At 44.5% G+C, this 15,352-nt stretch overlaps 1 protein-coding gene across 1 annotated transcript in view; it reads left to right on the plus strand.

Moving 5' to 3' along the window:
• The window catches only part of TMX3 (thioredoxin related transmembrane protein 3), a 72,744-nt gene that overhangs the window by 1,497 nt on the left and 55,895 nt on the right, over window positions 1–15,352 (plus strand). The window contains exons 2-4 of the mRNA XM_029065176.2: window positions 3,103–3,157; window positions 9,113–9,152; window positions 12,019–12,142. Of these exons, the coding sequence (XP_028921009.1) occupies window positions 3,103–3,157; window positions 9,113–9,152; window positions 12,019–12,142 (219 nt within the window). The remainder of the gene's footprint in view (window positions 1–3,102; window positions 3,158–9,112; window positions 9,153–12,018; window positions 12,143–15,352) is intronic.

A 15,352-nucleotide genomic window follows, 5' to 3' on the forward strand; every position in this document is an offset into this window, starting at 1 on the left:
TGGGAGCGTCCGATTGAACAGAGTGGGTAGGCCTTGTTTCCTGCCCACGGTGAGTTTCCTCCGAGGGATTTGGTCTCCGTTTCCCAGGCAAGGAAACTGGGGCACAGACAAGTTGTGATTTGCCCAAGGTCACACGGCAGGCAAGTGGCAGAGATTGTACAGTACTTAAAGTAGGTTTTAAACTACTTGAGGGTAGTAGTAGTCTTGACTACTACCTCGATTGTACTCTTAGGTGCTTAATACAGAGCTCTGCCCACAGTAGACACCCATTAAAGAGAGCTCGATGGTAGGTTGGCAGGAAAGGATGCCCGTTGCGGGCAGGGATTCTCTGTATGTGTGGCTGAGTTGTACTTTCCCAGCGGTTAGCACAGTGCTAACTGTGCACAGTAAGAACTCCGGCAGTATGATTGAGCGAAAGGATGGAGGAGAGAGGAAGAGTACTTGGAAATTAGATTTCCAAGACCTTTTTCCCCAGTTAATCGCTAATCTACCCTGTGTCCCCTCAGCTGCCGCTTCGTCCCAGGGAATCCGAACCCCTTAATTACTCTCGATCCCTCATTGCACTTCCACACCTATTTTATATATTCCTATTCTTATTTCCGTTCATTTGTAGTTTCCGTGCCTAGCTTCTCTGCTAGATGGTGAGGCCCTGGAAGGCTGGGATCTGGTGTACTAATTTCTGTTATACGCTTCCAAGTCTTTGGGGTAACGCGGTGTACATAGTATGCGCTAAGATGTGCTCGCTCTTCTTTGTCGTTTTCAACCTCTCACTCTCTGCTGGCGACTTACCTTCCACTTTCTAATATGTTGATACTTCCCATCTCCACTGGGCTCCACCGCACCACCCAGCCATCTCCTTCTATCCCTCCCATTTTTGTCTAAAGTCCTCAAATGAGTTGTGTGCATCTGTTGATTCTGCCTCCTCTCCTCCAATTCCCTTCTTGACCCTCAAGAACCAGTTGATTCTTTATCGAGTCTGCCCTCCCCAAGATCTCTGATGACTTCTCGGCAAATCACGGGGACTCTTCTGTGCCCCGAACCTTTCAGTTGCTTTTGTCACTGTGGACCACTTCCTTCTTTGGAATCACTACCCAGCTTTGTTTATTTCTCCTATGGTTCCCTTCTGGTTCTCCTCATGACTCTCAACTTCGTCCTTCCCTTGTTTGTTTCGCTGACTCTTCCTCTGCTTCCTAATCCCGGACTGTGGGTGTCCCCAAAGACTCCCCTCCAGGTTCCCTTCCCCTTTGAATTTGTATACTCACTCCCTTGGGGTGCTTATCCTCTCCTCTGACCTCAATTTCTGCCTGTAGGCAAACAATTGCCAGATTTACTTTTCTAGCTCTGACCTCTCCTACCATCAGCATTTCCTCGTGCCTCGTTCAGTCAGGCAGTGGTACTTGAGGCTTACCTTTTTCAGAGTACGATGCTAAGGGCTTGGGAGAATACAGTAAAGTAGATGCGATTCCCTACCTTCTAGGGGCTTACCCTTTAATCAAGCAGACGGGGTATAAGGAGATCTGCAAAAGTGTTGTGCAGAAATTGCCAAGAAGCAGCATGGCCCAGTGGAAAGAGTATGGGCCGGGGAATCAGGAACTGGCTTCTAATTTTGGCTATGCCAATTGCTTGCCGTCTGACCTTGAGCGAGTCACTTAACTTTATTTGTGCCGCAGTTTCCTCAACTGTAAAATGCCTGTTCGGTACCTATTCTCCTTCCTGCCGAGGCTATGAGCCCCATGTGGGATGGGAGCTGTGTCCAAACTGATTAACTGTTTTCTACCCCAGCGCTTAGAACAGTGCTTGATGTGTAGCAAGCACTTAAATGACATTTTGAAAAAAAGGGAGCTTGAGGCAAGTGGGAGGGTGTAAGCCAAGAGGGACTGTGAGAGAGATAAGATTGAGGCTCAATGAGAACGGGATTGGTGTTAGAGGAGCAAAATGTGTAGACTGGGTTGTAGTGGGAGAGGAACGAGGTTAAGTGGAAGGGAAGAGTCCTGATCGATTGCCTTAAAACCAATGATGGGGAGTTTTTGCTTGACGAGGAAATGAGTGGGCAGCCAATGGAGGTTTTTGAGGAGAGGGGAGATGTGTGCGGAATAATTCTGTAGAGAGTAGATATGGGCTGCAGAGCAAAGTATGGACTTGAGTGAAGAGGCTACAATCAGCCGGTCAATCGATGGTATTTATAGAGTGCTTACTCTTTGCAGATCACTTTGCTAATCTCTTGGGAGAAGCAGGAAGTTCAGTGAGGGTGCTGACAGAGTAGTTGAGACAGGATATGGTAGCGATATGGATGGAAAGGAAGGAACAGATTTGGGAGCTGTTGTGAAGGGAAGCAGCATGGCCCAGTGGAAAGAGCCTGGGCCTTGGAGTCAGAGGATATGAGTTGTAATTCTGGCTCCACACTTGCTGCTGTGACCTTGGCAAGTCACTTCACTTCTCTGAACCTCCGTTTCCTCCTCTGTAGAATGGAGAGAAAATCCTACTTCCTCGTACTTAGACTGGTGAGCGTCAGTGCTTGGTACCTAGTAAATGCTTAATAAACACCATTAACAAGCAATATAAGAGTGACAAAAATCAGTGATTGACTGTTGTTACCTCAAGTTCACTCATCTTTCCTTGCAAGTCCTCTCCTCCACCTAACTTTCTTGTTTCAGCCGACGGCCCTCCATCCGCCCCGTATCTCAAACCGGCAACTTTAGCAGTCCCCACATTCAGTCTGTCACCAAATTATGTCGATTTCTTCCTCCACTACATACCCAGGATAGACTCATCCCACCCCATTGGCGCAGATATCTGCCCTGACCTGACTTGACTACTGCCTCAGGCAGTGGCTATCGATTGGTAGTTACGGTGGTCTTTATTAAATGCTTCCTCTGTATTCAGCACTGGCGTAGGTTCAAGGGTTATTCTACATAGGGTTCACAATCTACCTTCTGCCTATTTTACAGATGAAACTGAAGTGAAGCGACTTAGCCAAGGTCACATAGGACTTTGTTGGTCCTGGGACTCCACAAATTAGGAGTTCTGATTTAGCAGCCTATTTCCCCGAGGACAAGCGAACTCACACTGCTGCTGTGGTGTTTTTTTTCTTTTATCTTCCAGCCTCGGTGCTTGGCGTGACTTTGGAGGCAGGTGTTATAGAAGATTTAGATGACTCGTGAGTATATATGTGTTTGTAAACATCCCCGTGGTAGCTTTCCTCGTCTACCTTGCTTTCTGAGTGTTTACTGCTTGTTAGAACAAAAGTATTGTCACTTCTTAATTGTCTTTCTGTTTAGGCCTGTTTGGGGAAATGCAGGTAAGTGACTTTTCCAGGAGAAGGTTGTCAAGGATTTTGTTTTCTTAGTAGCCGAAGCATTAGGGAATAGGGCTGTGGCCTTTCTCAATTTCACAGCAAGGCAGCGAGGGCGCCAGATGTAGCTTGCTGGTAAAACGGTTCCAACCCGAGGATGTTTGCAAACGGATGACAAGATTTTGAAATAGGAAAGAAGTAAAGGCAAGGTGTTTGGGGAGCCTGTAACCTCAGTTTGGCTCAGCATTTTCCCCAGCCTTCCAAATGGAAGGGAAAGTTCAGGTCTGAGTTTCCAGGCAGGGCATTTATAGGTGGGAAACAGCATGGCCTAGTGGAAAAACCACAGGCCTGGGAGTCAGAGGACCAGGGTTCCGATTCCCAGCTCTGTCATTTGCCTGTTGTGTGACCCTGGCAAGTCACTGAACTTCTCCGTGCCTCAGTAACCTCAACTGTAAAATGGGGTTTCAGTGTCCATTTTCTCTTCTACTTAAACTTTGAGCCTCATCTGGGACAGGGTCTGTTTTGAACCTGGTTAACTGGTTTCTCCCCCAGCACGGAGAACAGTACTTGACCTATAGCACAAACCTCTTTGGTTTCTCATCCCTTGTTTTCTCTCTCCCTCTCCCCGGCTCCATTTCACAGTGTTTCCCAATCCTACGTTGCTCCTCCACGCTCTGTGTGGCGGTCTCTTTTGTCTCCCCACCCTCGACTCCTCTTTCCCTGCTCCCGTCCTCCGTCTCCATTTTCCGACTAGTTTTCTCTGTCACTCCTCCTCGGTCAGTCAATCATATTTTTTGAATGCTTACTGTTTGCAGAGCACCGTACTAAGTGTTTGGGAGAGCAAGTTCCCTGGGTTTGCTCACGGCAGCCCCCAGAGCTGGTTAGCCCTGTTTTCCGGCAATGAAAGCTTTCCATGTCCGTCCATCCAGGGCGCCTCCTGGTACCTTTCCCCGTCCCCGCTCCTCCTGTCAGTCAGCCGCACTTTGCGTTCCTCCTCCAACCCCAGCACGCAGTTCTAGGGGATTTCTTTTGTGTTTTGCCCGGGAACCCTGCTCTTGGCTCGGTAGGAAGAGTGGGCTTTGGGAATCTGGAGACCTGGGATTAATTTCCCTTTGGAGCTGTGCCATCAGGGGTGGCTGAGCCGTCGGGGTGAAGGCTTCTGACAAGTCTCACAGAGGGCACAGGGCTTGGAAGCCCAGCACAGAGGCTGAATAATACCTGGCCAAGCCCGCAGCTGCTTTCCTGCTCACTGGGCTCTGCTACCTCTTCCACACTACAGGCTGTGCTCACTTGGGCTCTAAACCGGTTCTCTCTAAAAAAAAAAAAAAAAAGCAAAAAACCCGAAAAAACAAACAATTGTAAAACTTCCCCCGGCTGTTCTAATCCTGCCTCCAACCACTTGCTTGCTGTGTGACCTTGGGCAAGATACTTAACTTCTTGGTGCCTCAGTTTCCTCCTTTGGGAAATGGAAATTCAATACCTATATCCGCTCCTACTTGGACTGTAAGTTCTGTGTGGGGCAGGAACTCCATCCGACCTCATTATTGTGGACCTACCCCAGCGCTTAGCACACTGCTCGGCACATAGTATGCACTTAGCAAATGCCACTGTTATTATTATTATATATCATTTGCAGTGTGCTGGGCCCCTACCGACCCACTTGATGTTTGCCCTGTGGGCCCCAGCCGGCACCGTGCCTGGGAGGCTGGAGAGAGTGACAGTGGCATGGCAGGAACCCGCATTAGCACTAACATTTAGTACGTTGCTCAGGCGCTTAGTACAGTGCTCTGCACTTACTTAATAAATACAATTGAATTGAGTGAATAACACCACGACCGGCAGTAGCATTTCTGATCTTTTTCTCTGCACACCTTTTTGGTCCTAGAGTCTCAGAACCGAAGCGGGAACTTTCATTGTGTACATTATTTCTTCACTCTTATTTCTCCGTCTCTTAGGTAATTCATTATGGTATTTGTTAAGCGCTTTCGATGTGCCAAGCACTGTCCTAAGCACTGGGGTAGATCCAAGGTAAACAGATTGTCCCACATGGGGCTCACGGTCTTAATCTCCGTTTTACAGATGAGGTAACTGAGTCACAGAAGAGTGAAGTGATTTGCCCAAGGTCACACAGTGGACTAGTGGCAGAGGCGGGATTAGAACCCATATCATCTGACTCCCAAGCCCTTGCTCTTTCCACTAAACATGCTGCTTCTCTTCCAGGTTACCATTTGGGGCCTGATTTCTCCCTTTAGGAGTCTTCTCCTCTCCTCTGTGCTGGCTGTCTTGGGTTCTCCCCTATCTGGACCCTTCTCCCCCATCTCTGTCTTTCTTGTGTTTCCCCCAGCTCCTCTTGCTGCCCTGGTTACAACCCTTCCTTCCTTGCTTCCTTCCTGCCCCTTGCCTGGCAGTGGTGCAACCTACTATCCTGTCCCACCCTAGTTTCACCACCGTTGATGTGAAAATCTCTTTTAACTCTTTGGGAAACCAGGACCCGTTCACCAGCGAGGCCTTGCGCTGCTTCATTCCCAGGTGGCAAGTGAGCTCAGGGCAGAAAGGGAAAGAACGCTCTCCCTCCACATAGCCGACAGACCGTCACTGTCCTCACCCACAGAGCACGTCTCCTCCAAGAGGCCTTCCCTGACTAATCCCTCATTTCCTCTTTTCCCACTTCCGTCCGCGTCACCCTTGCACTTGAATTTTCCCCCTTTATCTGCCCCTCCAGCTGCACAGCACCCATATACGTATCCTTTATTTATATTGATATCCGTCTCCCCCTCTAGACTCTAAGGTTCTCGTCGGCAAGGAATATTTCTACCGACTCCGAAATATTGTACTCTCCCAAGTGCTTAGTATAATGCTGTGCACACAGTAAGCGCTCAATAAATACAACTGATCGATCGAAAAGCACAAGAGGTGACCCTGCCTTGCGTATTTCTAATTTTAAAGCTCATCCTCTGCCTTTCTCCTTAGCGTGATTGTGGTGGAAAAGGTTTTTCCTCCCAGAGCGCATGGAGCAGATCTTTATTTCAATCAGATCGCCCCTGTTAATGTGTCTTTACCTTGATGACAGTAATTAAAAGAAAAATTATGTGAGGCTCCCTCACATTCTTCCCATTGATCCATTTGGAGAACAAGCTTTTAGATAATCTGTTGGTGGTTCTTATGCTCTCTCTCAGCAAAGGCGTCAGGTCAGCCAGCCAGTTGTATATTTTGAGCTCTTACTGTGTGCAGAGCATTGTACTAAGTGCTGGGGAGAGTACAGTAGAAAAATAGATCTGTGGGGCAGAGGTAGGTAGTGACCTGGGGAATCCTCTGCCTCTTGACCAGTTGGGATTCGGGACTGGGGAATGTTTCCGCAGCAGGGAAACATTCCGTCTACGGCGGCGTCGGCCGGCTCAGCTCTTTCTTCCTGTGTGATGTCCTCTGGGAACCGTCTGGGTACCACAAGGCCCCTGTCCGTCTGTCCTGTCGAGTTTCTGCCATCCCACCTGCTTTGGGCACTCTCTCCACGGTCTGACACAGCATCTTTTTTGCACAGCATTCAATCGTATGTACTGAACGCTTACTGTGTGCCAAGCACTGTACTGAGCGCTTGGCAGAGTACAATATAACAACAGTCAGACACATTCCTGCCCACAGCGAGCTCACAGGCTAGAGGGGGAGACTGCAGTACTTCAAGGCAGTTGCAGATTGGTATTATTTGGAGGAAAAGTTATAGGTTTATATTGGAGATGGGAGAAAGAGATGCCGAAGCAGAACCATATTGTTTTGGCCATCATTAAAAATGCTTACTGTCTAAAATTTCCAAAGAGGCTTTGGTAGCACGTAAATATAGTCACATTATTTGTTGTGCTTTGGTTTCCTAGAAACAGAGTATACCTTTCTAAGTGACAGTGACTCTATAGCTCTTAGCCTAAAAAGAATCGTTATGGGAGGAGGAGGGAGAGGGTGAGAGAGAAAAAAGAGAAGAGAAAGAGAGAGATTGTGTTGACTTGGGCATTAATGAAAGGTTGAATATTTTCATTGTGAGCTTCATTTGAATTGCAGCTTGTTCCACACCTTTCAAGCAAATGATGAAACTCTTCCTACCCAACAGTCTATGTATACCATTGAAAACTTTAGATACAAAAGGCAAAATCTGACCTTAGTAGAGCTAGTGCCAGTCCAAGTGCTAAATTCTGCTCCAGGCAGCCAGTTCTTCAGCCCAGGAAGGTTCTCTCTTTAAAACAACTCAGTCAGGAGCAATCCTCAAGTGGCTCACCCTCATAGTATGAAGTGTGGTTTCTCTATGGGCCTGTGTATGGGTAGGACAAGAGAAAGTGCTTTTTTATTATTTTGGAAGAAGATTCAACTGATGACAGTGACATCTTTGAATACGAATTACAATGAAGCCGTGAAGGTGAGATCCTAACCACTGTGGCTAAAAAAAATCTCTCTATGGGATGACATTCCACAGTGTTTACCCACAAAAGGCAGTCCTTTCTGTGCAATTATTATTATTACTTATAATAGTTATGTCTTTGCCGTTCATAGCGATCATTCAGTCAATGATATTTATTGAGCACTTCCGGTGTGCAGAACGCTTGACTAAGTACTTGGGAAAGTTCAGTTCAGCAGAGTTGGTAGATGTGTTCCGGGCATCTGTCAGTTTATTCAACTCTGTCTTTGGGATTCAAGAGCTTTGAAAGATGCTTACAGTCTGTTGACTTGGAAGTGTCATTTGCTTGCCTGCTTGTGTGGGTGGGTGTGTCTCCAGAGAAAAATTGGCACTGTGCAGCACTTCCTGGGAGCAGGATGATCTCAGACATTCAGGATGTTGTTTGCAGCCTATTAAGAGTATTCTGAGGATTTTAGTACATTCTAAGGATTTGGGCAGACCAGTTTCCTTAACTGTTAAGTCCATCTATGCCGTAAGCTCGATATGGGCAGAAAACGTATCTGCTAATTTAGTTGTATCATACTCTCCCAGGTGCTTAGTACAGTGCTCCGCACATAGTAAGCGTTCAGTAGATACGATTGAATGATTGAGGAATTGATGGTAATTTGAGATCGGGTCACCCGCCAGTAACAGTTGGCTTTGTTGAAGACACTGGAGATGGTGTTACTCCTTGCACTTGTTTTCATGTCTGTCTTTGTCTGCCGAGGTCATGTCCACTTTACTCCATTTTGGTTTGAAGCAACATTGCATTGTAAACATAGTACTGTCATTTTACGTCTGCTCTGGAAAAATTCTAAACTTCATGTGTTCGAATAACAGTGAGATACCTAATAGTTTCCCGTTTCAGCTCTCATATTCTTCTTGAAAAGGGTGATATGGGGTTCACCTTTGAAGTGTTAATGGCATTTCTTCAGGCTTTCTTATGTTGAAGAGAAGCCAAGGCAGACATTGAAGAATTAAGACCCTTTCTTACGTGGGGATTTGTGCAGGAATGTAATCAAGCCATATTGGTATATATGCTTATCTCTATATATGCAGTTCATAGAAAACAAACCAACAAACAAAAAAAAAGTTTTTCACTCCAAACTCTACAGTTTGTTTTTGAGGCACATTCTGTGTATTGGATCTCATCTGCAATCTTGTTAAGCATTTGAAGTGTATTTTGAAAGTGAGATATAACTTTGTTAGTGATCAAATATTTAATTTAGTGTTCCTTCTAATAATAATAATACATAGTTCTTTGTCGTAATCTTTAATTATAAGTAATACCATTATTCATGTCATAAATCGAACTTCCATCAAGTTTCTCATCTCCGGAATGGAACCATTCTGAGGAATTTTAATACCAGCCCCAGTATATTAAAGATGTTTTTCTTTTGTAGGTTTAAAGAGAGTCGAAAAGATGACATCTGGCTTGTAGATGTGAGTATGCGGGGGTGAATTATAGTGGGTTTTAATTGTCGTCTTGCTTTCTTTTCAGCGTTTCCCTGTAAATTATCCAAGGAACAGTTTAAGCTCTAAATCGTGATCAATAGTAGTGCATCGATACGTATTTGAATAGGGATCGGAGGGAACGTTAGTAAACAGTGGGGCAACCAATTTACTCCCCGTTTTCCGGATTATCTGTGAGAGAGTTAAAAAGCTAGAGGCAGATCTTGCAAATGTCAGGCATTGCTCAATGATTCTCTTGCTAAGCAAGAAGAAGAGTAGCATGCAAACAGCAACTTGTGGCTCAGCTAAGGAACTAGAGTCTCAACCTCAATGTTGGCAGTATCTGTCGAATGTCTTCTACGCGTTTAGAGAATAGCTTCTGCTGTCTCTGAATACAAACCCTGAATGTCTTCTAGGCGTTTAGAGAATAGCTTCTGCTGTCTCTGAATACAAACCCTCCTCTTGAGTTTAGACCGTAATGACCCAAGTGGTCTGTGTGGCTATCGCCTCCTGCCGATTTTATGGACTGTGGGAAAGAAAAAAGGTCATAAGGAGAAAGACCAGTGTGAGAGTTTCAAAAACTGCCTTAGCTAGCCTGGGAAAATAATAATTCAGCTGCAGTCCGTTGAAAGTCGACTCTAATTGGAATCCCTTCTCTTCCAATCATTTAACCGCTGACTGAGTGCAACACTGATGGATTTGAGTTGAATCTTCCCTGCCCACCTACATAAGTCGTACACCGAAGCGATTGTGTACTCTTCCTGGGGGAGCTTTAGGTGAACCAAACCAGGTCATGACCAGCTAGGAGGGATTCAGCAGAGTCTCTCACTCCTTCCCTAATGACCCCTTCCTTCTCTCTCTCCCCCCACTCTCCCCCGCCTGTGGAAGCGCTCATCCTCACTCTTGTCACGTTGTGTTTTCTGGGCTTTCCCTGTGCATAGAAGACCTGCACTTCATGGCTGTAAGGAAAGCTGCTCTAGTCATTTCTAGTAGTGAAGGGAAGTCTCCATCGAACCGTTGTCCTCCCTTCCCCTTCCAAAGGGTCCTGAGCACTAGAGCCTTGTGAGATCATTCAATGCGTGGATGGTGGACCATCTCTTTTGGAGAGACTGCTATTTTTGGCAGCATTCTTATCTAGGAAGTAAAATAAGGCTAGAAAAAAAAAGGCTTTGTTTAATGTTTGGAAGTGTATTCTCTCATGCTTAGATAACTAGGATGGGATTTGAAAGATATGGCAAGAAGGGTTGTTTTTTATTGGTGTCCCCCCCTTCCCTTCCTCTGATCGTGGCCTCTTTTAATGAGGCTATAGGAATTTCAGTTTTTACGCTAGAAACTCAGATTTGGAGAGATTTACAATGGTGTTGGTAATAGGGGTGCTACTAGTAGATGGTAAATAGTATTTATTTAGCTCCCTGTTGGGCTAAGGGCTTGGGAAGTGCAAAATACAGAAGAGACACTTTTTCCATTACCAAGGACCTTACTTCCCATTGGTCTCGGGTCTTTGCTGTGTGAAAATTAAATGAAGCAAAACAAAATTCTGTTTCATTTAATTGTAGGCCTTTAGTTAATTCAGTTGTATTTATTGAGAGCTTACTATGTGCAGAGCACTGTACTAAGCACTTGGAGTGTACGGTTCAGCAACAGAGAGAGACAGTCCTTGCCCAACTACAGGCTCACAGGCTAAACGGGGGAGACAGACAACAAAACAAAACAGAACAAAACAAAGCAAGTGGTCTGGCAACCTGTAGGAACATCAGAGCATGTCTAGAGAAATGAAGTAAGAAGTTTCAAGTTTTCTTTTTTTAATTCCTCATTTTCTTCAAAAGACAAAAACACTTGCACAGCAGGCAACTTCATTGTAAAGGAATGTACTCTTTTATTTTTCAGGTCTGTACATTGCGTGATCTTTGTCACTGTGTCAGTCAAATGTAACCTTTATAGTACTTTTTTGTTTTGGGCATTTTTTTTTCCTCTTCAGAACATAAAAGAGGCATTAAGCCAGAAATAAATAGCATAGATGGACCCCTGTGGACACTACAGGCATCTGTGCCTCTCTCATTGGTTTTTGAAAATTCTTCAAAAAGTCTGGACAACCTCATTGACAGGGGGAAAAACAAACGTATTTGTACTCTAAATGATTTCTCATGAACCATAAGTTTTCTTTTTCGTTTTTATTGAATACATCAATATTCATAGAACCCGGACCCATTGATATGGGGTAGTCATCTAACTAAAAAAAATGGTATCTGCCTAAATAGGACTGGTTTAAACTAAAATTTGAATGAGATCTGGACTGCTGACTGTATTAAGATTTAATCTGTATCTCAAAGGAGCATATTTTATTTTTAAGGTTTCCTATTTTCTCAAGTTTAGAGCACCCTTTCTTGATATAAGGAATCAAATCCCTTTTACGCCGTTTGGGATAACTTTTAAGTAGTGTGTATAATATATGTGAGAAAGGAATTTTGAAGACTAAGAAGTCCTTTGAAATCAAGAAGTTGGGGGAGTTTTTAGAGAACCATTTGAACAGTTCCATCTTCAAGAATAGCATCGACCGTGCTTATCTTCATGTATTGGTAATGTTAGCTCTCTTCTAGAAGCAGCGTGGCTTAGTGGAAAAAGCACAGGCTTGGGAGTCAGAGGTCGCAGGTTCTAATCCTGGCTCCGCCACATTTCAGCTGGGTGACTTAGGGCAAGTCACTTAACTTCTCAGTTTCCTCATCTGTAAAATGGGGATTAAGACTGTGAGCCCCATGTGGGACAATCTTATTACTTTGTATCCACCCCACTGCTTAGAACAGTGCTTGACACATAGTAAGCGCTTAACAAATACCAGCATTATTATTATCATTTACAGTTTTATGCACCATGGTGTGGCCATTGCAAAAAATTGGAACCCATTTGGAATGAAGTTGGTTTGGAGATGAGAAGTATTGGATCGCCTGTTAAAGTTGGAAAGATGGATGCTACTTCCTATTCTAGTAAGTAGAAAGACCTCATATTACTGATATTTATTTAGCACTTAACTGTTTGCAGAGCACTGGGGGAAAGTACAACACAGTGGAGTTAGTAGGCACGATCTCTGCCTACAAGGAGCATATAGTCTAGGGGAAAGTAACAATGTGCTTGTGTTGTTGCAGAGCACTTTAAAATAGGAAACTTTATTATTATTATTTAAATTAAGTCAGTGGAATGTCAGTTTCGAAATAATTGAAAGAACACTAGCAAGACTAATAGTATTTATTGGGTATCCACTGGAGTTATTGCCCTGAACTAAATGTTTGGAAAATGCAAAACTAGCAAGTGACACATTTCCTTGCCACGAGAAGCCTATATTCCTGATTGAAAGTTTTTACAGATAAAATAAGGAAAATAGTTGCTCCTGCAATTGAATAGTGCATAGATAAAGTGCCCAGGATGGATACGAACAAGTACATAAGCTCTTCCTGGAGACTTTAAGCTCCTTGTGAACAGGTCTCACGTCTACCAACTCCTCTTTGTATTATACTTACCCGAGCACTTAGTTCAGTTCTCTGCACACCGTAAGCACACATTACATACCATGGATTGATTGATAAATTCTGAGATTACCAGTGGATTAGTAAAACTTAGGTCCCTGACAATTAGTCAGGGAAAGATCGTAGTAGGAGATGAGATTTTAGGAAGATGGTCGGTGAGCTCTGGCCCATCGCTCTTGCAGAGGGAAGGAATTCCAGGCGGGAGCGGTGAGAGTGCGATCCAGCTAGAATGTTAGCTTCGAAGGAGCCCGAGAGAACAAGTGAGCAAGGTAGGAATGGTTTGAAGAGAGCTGGTGGGGGAAAGGAGACACAAACTCACATAAACAATTATGGTATTAAGCGCTTACTATGTGCCAGGCATTGTACTAAGTGCTTACAATTGGTTGCATTGGTGATATGATTCCAAGAAATGGATCCCAAGTGGAGAAATGGGGCAAAGTTATGGTTCTTGAGATGGTGGATTTTTCTTAATTGCACATTTCTGTACAAACGTGTAGCAGATGGTACTTTGATTGGATGGTAGTATTTATATCTATCTACAACTGTGTTTTTGTGTTTCTATTTTTCTTCACTTGTGTACCTGGGACTCTGTGTCGCCAGAGATTAAGTCCCTTGGTATCTCACGCGTCTGCTGTTGAATCTTGCCTATCGAGGATCTACTAACTCGTGTCCTCTAATTATCTCTCTGAAAATCAAGTGAGAAGCCAGGACTTGTTTTCTCCTCTCCCTCTCTGGAGTCCAGTGCTCTCCTGCATAAGAGAAACCAATCGTCTTGTGGGGGCTTTTGCTGGCCATAGGGTAGAGCTAAATCCGACCACTTTAGTGACTACATTGGGCCAACTCTCTAAGAAATAGAATTGGCAATATTTTGGCGACTGGAGTTTTATCATGCCGAAAGACTCTGCGCTTTAGGATTATAAGTGATAAAGGAAAATATCTCTGCCCTTGAGCTTTCATTTAAAATTCAGAGAATCATAGTAGTTCTTTAGATCATCCTTTACGGTAGGGCTTTCCTTAACTCTGCTGTATTCCACTCTCCCAAGCGCCTGTTAATTCAGTGCTCTGCATACAGTTGGCTCTCAGTAAATACTATCGATTGACTTTTCAAGATCATTTCAAAAGGCTACATTCTTAAATCAGTTCTCGAGAGAACTAACATCTTAGAACCGCTGATTCACCTCTGTCCACAGACTCGTTGACCCTTTCAAAGAACTCCAGCAAATGACTGTGGCATCGATTTCCTCTTGGAGAAACGCTGCTGTCCTTCCTGCATCAGGAGGTGTTTTTCTAAGAATTTACTCATCCTAAAGTTTTTATAAAACCTACCATTTTACCAGGTGTAGCAGAGAGATTCAGAATTGTCTCCAAAACTATGCTTTAGATTGAATTAAAGCTTCTCCACCGGTCTTCAGTTTCGGGTTTTGGGTGGTTTTTTTTTTTAATGGTATCAGAGAAGCAGCATGGCTTCGTGGAAAGAGCACATGACAGGCTTGGGAATCAGAGGTCGAAGGTTCTAATCCCAGCTTCGCCACTTATCAGCTCTGTGACTGTGATCAAGTCACTTAACTTCTTTGTGCCTCAGTTACCTCATCTCTAAAATGGGGATTAAGACTTTGAGCCCCACGTGGGACAACCTGATTACGTTGTATTTACCCTAGCGCTTAGAACAGTGCTTGGCATGGATTGAGCACTTTACAAATACCATAATTATTATTATTATTATTGTGTTATGAGTACTAAGTTCCAGGTACTGTACTAAAGGCTAGAGTTAGACACAAGATACTCAGGTTGGACACAGTCCCTGTCCCATATAGGACAGTCACAGTCGTCAGCCCCATTTGACAGATGAGGTTACTAAGGCATGGGTTATTGGTCATGGGTTCAAATCCTGGCTCTGCCACTTGTCAGCTGTGTGTAAAATGGAGATTAACTGAGCCTCAAGTGGGACAACCTGATTATCTACCCCAGCACTTAGAACAGTGCTCTGCACATAGTAAGCGCCTAACAAATGCCAACATTAAGACACAAGGAAGTTAAATGACTTGCCGAAGGTCACACGGACAAGTGGCAGAGCCGGGATTAAAGCTTAGGTCCTCTGACTCCCAGACCTGCACTCCATCCACCTAGCCATGTGGCTTCAGTTCTAGTGGGCCTCTGTAATGATAGGTTGCATATGCACTTGTCATGATTCTTCAACTTCCCCGCCACGTTCTTCAAGATATCCGGATCATTGCCACCCAGGCCGGGTGATTTAATGTAAGAGTTTGGTTTAATATATGTCTAAAACACTGCCATGTGGTTTTCACAATTTAGTAATATTTATTAGGTGCATAATGTAATGCAGAACTTAGTAATAACAATGGGACTACGCTCTGGGAGATAATACACAAGTGGGAATGAAACCCGGGTTCTGTCCCTAAGGGTGTTCACAATCTAAGAGTCGAAGTGGGGAGAAAGGACTGAAGAAAGAAACCACAGGAGAGATGAAGCATTAAAACGTGACATGAATCAATGTACAAAATCGTCTCAAAAGCTCGGGGATGGAAGGATCCGAGAGCCCCCGGGTGCAGCTTTTATCCCCTGGGCTGGGCTGGGCTGGCTTGGTGGAGCTCTTGAAGCATGCTGGGAGTAGGGCCCCGCAGCGGCTGGAGGGAAGGCAGCAATTTTACCCTG

The sequence above is a fragment of the Ornithorhynchus anatinus genome, chromosome 5 (assembly GCF_004115215.2).
Source record: "Ornithorhynchus anatinus isolate Pmale09 chromosome 5, mOrnAna1.pri.v4, whole genome shotgun sequence".
NCBI classification, from domain to species: domain Eukaryota; kingdom Metazoa; phylum Chordata; class Mammalia; order Monotremata; family Ornithorhynchidae; genus Ornithorhynchus; species Ornithorhynchus anatinus.